This window comes from Zerene cesonia, chromosome 28 (assembly GCF_012273895.1).
Source record: "Zerene cesonia ecotype Mississippi chromosome 28, Zerene_cesonia_1.1, whole genome shotgun sequence".
Lineage (NCBI taxonomy): Eukaryota > Metazoa > Arthropoda > Insecta > Lepidoptera > Pieridae > Zerene > Zerene cesonia.
Genome location: NC_052129.1, coordinates 1,115,456 through 1,120,332, shown reverse-complemented (window position 1 = coordinate 1,120,332; position 4,877 = coordinate 1,115,456). Strand labels below are relative to the sequence as shown.

The 4,877-nt window shown below is 33.0% G+C and overlaps 1 protein-coding gene across 1 annotated transcript in view; it reads right to left on the bottom strand.

Annotated features, from left to right (window-relative positions):
* Positions 1 to 2,537: 2,537 nt before the first annotated feature.
* The window catches only part of LOC119837681 (serine/arginine repetitive matrix protein 1), a 57,283-nt gene continuing 54,943 nt past the window's right edge, over positions 2,538 to 4,877 (bottom strand). The window contains exons 14-15 of the mRNA XM_038363412.1: positions 4,751 to 4,825; positions 2,538 to 3,686 (exon numbers count right to left, since the gene is read on the bottom strand). Of these exons, the coding sequence (XP_038219340.1) occupies positions 3,289 to 3,686; positions 4,751 to 4,825 (473 nt within the window). The 3' untranslated portion in view covers positions 2,538 to 3,288. The remainder of the gene's footprint in view (positions 3,687 to 4,750; positions 4,826 to 4,877) is intronic.

Genomic DNA, 4,877 nt, shown 5'->3' with positions numbered 1-4,877 from the left:
TTTTGTTTTATTTTAACATAACCACGTGATTTACTTTGTTAATTTAATTTGTTAGTTAATGCCATGAATTCAATTAAATAATCAAATATTAAAGTATAAGCTTAATTTATTCAGATGTATAATTTACGTTTAATAAGCGTTATTAGAAACTTTAAATAATAACATTTACTTTTTACCTGTCTCGTAATAACTTTTGATACAATAAGTAATTATATAACTAATTATTTCCACTCTGTTGGCTGTGTTGACGGCTTTTTGAGAGGTGCATAGCATTTACTCACTTTATTATAACCTGACATGATAATCATGCTAGATTGTACAAAATATAAGATTTAATGATCCTGTATAGTATTTTCCCGGCTCTCGTGACTGAGCGAGATATAAATATAATCTGTACATATGTGAGAGTTAAAGGGAAATTAAAATACTTAGTTTGGTGTATAATCTGTTCATCCTATTGACATGTTATTGGTTGGAAATATTTTCAATCTTCAATTCTGTCTACAACTGTAAATCAATCAAATACCGATCAGTGAAAACGAACCCGATATGTTGTTCTTTCTGTTTGCGGTGCGATAATAAAAAAATATTATAAATACCTACTTGTAAAGGGTGTATAATAAAAAACATTTTATATTTTAAAATTTTATTGAGGTGTCCATTTTGATGTATAATAACAACAAAAATCAAACGCTTAAATCCGTAGCAAAGCTATTTCTTCAAAATTCTATGGAGTAAATAGTAACATACGAACAATAGGGCAGGTTGAAAAAAATTTTGTGCGCAAAAAAACAATATGCTTAGTATCAGATTTAAATATGACATTTAATTGAAACAAAGGTTCAGTAACAATATAACATTGAAATATTGAATGACAATAATCGTAACACGAAATAGTTTAACAAACTCCTTATACAATTGAATATATTATGTAATAAAAGGAAAATAAAGGGTACCTACATTTCTTAACACAGCAATTAGATACAATTACATCAAAGTTGCAGTTATTAGGTAAGAAGAATTTAATTGGTAAAATTATTGAAAATTAAAAGCAAATATTCGTCCATTTATATTATACAATAGAAAAAATAACAGGCACCTAAACATTGTATATATCTACTGGAAAATTCTTAAATCAATTCTAACTTTACCCTGTTTCTACGGAATCCCATAAATGATTAATTAACACACTCGATAAACAAATAAGTACACTGTAATTGATACTGTAATCCTACAGTTGAATGAGTTTACGCGTAAATTGTGTTAAAAATCAGATCGGCCGAAACATTTTTCCCTCACCCGTTTAATGAGATTTTTATCAGGAGTTAGTTTCCAATCCGGCCGTTTAAAATCCGTCTCCTCGAGATCTGATTGAGATTCGAATATGTCACCGGATAAATGTTTTGGTTTATCCAATTTCCTTTTCAAATAAACGTCTCTCTTATCTTCCTCCTTATTGATATTTTCTAATCGTATCCGCGGAGTTTTCCATTTCGGTTCATTCGACTGATTTACGAGAACGTTTGGCGGCGAAAAGTATGAGAACAATGGACTCGACTGTTTATTCTCCTTTCTGTCCTCATTGTTGGACATTTCGAGAAAGGAAAATGTATAATCTGCGTCGATTACTTGCTCCCTCACGTAAGAGGTGACGTGACGGTTTATCGAGCGATTTACACTGTTGATATTATGTCGTGATTCATTTTCTTGTTTTTCATATAAATTTTGATATTTTTTAACATCCATAATAAAATCGTAAAATCTGTCAACGTTGTTTGCACATTTATAGCAAATTGTATTCAAGTAATCAGTTTCTTCGATAACAATTTTTAAACACACCAATATTTTATCAATCATATTGCTTCTTTTACTGTAATTACTGAATAGAGATATATTAAATTCCGAAACGGATAAGCAAATCCGACAAGACTGAGGAGATAATTCCATAATTTAAGGCTTAAGCTTTAATATGTTTGTTGAATACTTTATTAAAATACTGCTAATTGCTAAATTAAAGATAATGCCATCAATATTCCCGCCAATTTAATGCTTCCACAGATCATAGATTACATAGACGAAGACTAATGTAGATTATTATAAAATATATGCTTTTCTCATAGTTTTGATACAAAGCTGTAGAAATAATTCTTTGACAAAATATATTATTTTGGTATTATTTTGCAAAAAATACTACTTTGGACGGCTAGCAAATGCATTTAGAAAGTATACATAGCCCATGTTAGTTCTTTTTGTCAAAAATGAACGAATCTGTATAACTACATTATCGGAAGTAATAAAATAGATTTACATATAAAATATTAAATCATTATGAATTTATTTAATTCATTATTATTCTGAGTTTTACCAGTTGAAATGTTCAATTTAAATTTATTATTGCAATTTATGTAACAATTTTCCACAAATTTTGTTTTATGTTGTCCACTTATCTTGACACGAACGATGTTGCCATGATATTCTATATTTCCGCTTACCAAAAGTGTGTATTTTCTTCATTATAGGATGAGAAATTATTTTCATTACTTTAATAAAAAAAAAAAAAACAACAAAAAATTTCCTATGGACGGAAAGGTTGTTATAAAAAAGTAAAATGTAACATTGTTTATTTGTTGCCAGTAGTGAAGCAGTAGGAAAGCAATTTTGACAAAAGTAAAAACCATGTGACACCTTAATCCCTTTTAAATTTTCGACACTTATTTCCGTAGTAGTAGTAATTTTTATTACGTTTAACATTTAAATAAAGTACTTAATTATGTAGGTACAAAATAACAATTAAAGATGAAAACAATTGAAATGGGAACTTATTGTTATTATATTAATATTTATTATTAAATGCTATAGGGGTCCAACCGTATTGTTGTCCTGCTTAGAGTCAATACTCAATACATGCGATAATTTCATAAATCACACTATAATTCTACTTCGACCAGATCATATCTACTATCACAAGCCACCACACTCCTATTTTATAGACAGTGATCGTTATTATACAATAAATAATAAATATATTATTAATCGTCGTTACCGAAGCGAAGCTATCAAATACATAAATCCTACGTTTATTTGCAAATCGCGATTTTATAACCATAGGATAATTAGCCCATTATTGTATTAAATGCGATGTTGTGTGACCTCACCCTATCGAACATACATGCTGTCTCATTCACCATTCTTCGAATCGAGTTACCGCGAAAGAAACAGAATGTTTATTCGAAAATTGACATTTCCCAAGCGAATGTCATAATGAACGAAAATGGCTGAACTGTCAGATTAAACGTCATCTTCCTTTTTGCCCCAGAACTTGTCAAATCTAGACCGGGCTCTGTCGAGCACTTCGGCGGCTGTCAGGCCTCCGGAGCCAGCGTTGTCGTTCACTAGTGTTGTGTCGACGACTCCGGGCGCGACTTGGGTGGCCTCGGTCGACTTCTTAATCACTTCCTTTTCCTTAATCGTTTCCTTCACTGGAGTTTCGGGAGTTAGCTGGTTGCTGTTCACTCCATTAATGCCGTTCACTTTGTTCAAATCGAGAGCTTTGGTCTCATCAATGGGAGTGAGACTAGTGGGCGTTGTCGGTGTTTTGTCGACGCGTTTGCTCAGACTTGTCGGCGATTCACTTTTTTTCAGCGAACGTATTGGCGACATTTGCTGGTGATGGATTGGGGCGATTTCTGAAACATTTTGTTGCGACTTATAGAGATGCTTGTAGCACATGGAAGCTTCAAACATTATTATAAAAAGTGAATATTTGAAACTCCCATTATGAAACATCGACAAGCACACATAATATTCACCTAGTCGTATCTCTAGCAAAGGTTAGTTATATCGCTAATATGTTACTTTCTCTTTTTAATCTATTTACAATGTGTTTATATAGTACTTACTTTAAGCTTTAATTTTAAACTATGAAATTCATCATCTAAGTCGTTGCTATTTGCTACTTGTAAACGGTAGGTATAATTTATAGTGATAAATATTCAGAAAAATATAACATTGTTATTTCATGCTATAATATAAAAATATACCGCCAGGCGCCACCAACATCGTTAAAGACATACTATTTACCTTCTACATACGTCGTTTAAACGTATTCCTACTGATTTTACAAAAGCCAATAAGTTTTTTATTCACATCTTATTCTATACAATTTTGGCAATTTCGCAGAATATGCCGTTGGCGTTGGCACTCGATTCGTTTCATGCTCATAAAGAGAATGTGTTAAAACCCACTTGGGAGAGCTATTACTGTCGAGGGTCATGCAACGGTTAATGAAGTTGGAAATAGCGATGTCTAATTCAATCTAACCTAAAAGTTTATCAAAAACATTAAAGGGCTGTAACAGTTAGGGCGGTTAGACGTCAGCACGACGGGAGCAGGCAACATGCATGTCATGGGATGAGATGGCAGAAAGGGACAGAAGTGCCAAACGTGAACGTGTACGCAAACATCGAAACAGACACACACACACAAATGTATACATACGTGGTCGACGTCTCATCGGAGTACGGTCAAAAAATAAAAGCATCTCAGTTATTGGATTAACACAATTTAATCATGAACTATTCAATAGATATAATATAAAACAGGTTATAAATTAATTCTGGTGTCATCGTGTGTCGTGCTCATGTGGCAGTGAGCTCTATTACTTAGAGTGTAGAGATCAGTGTCACAAGTCTGTTACACTCATTAAAACGTGGTGGATGGGCTAGGCTCTAGGCGGTGGCGGTCGTCGTACCTGCCGGCTTCGCTGCGCCGTCTTCGGCCACCGACCCACCCTTAAACTCTGAGCTAGGGCGCTTAACGCTCTCATCTGAAATATGGTGAGTGGTTGTATGCTCGATGATGGATCAACTCTACTATGT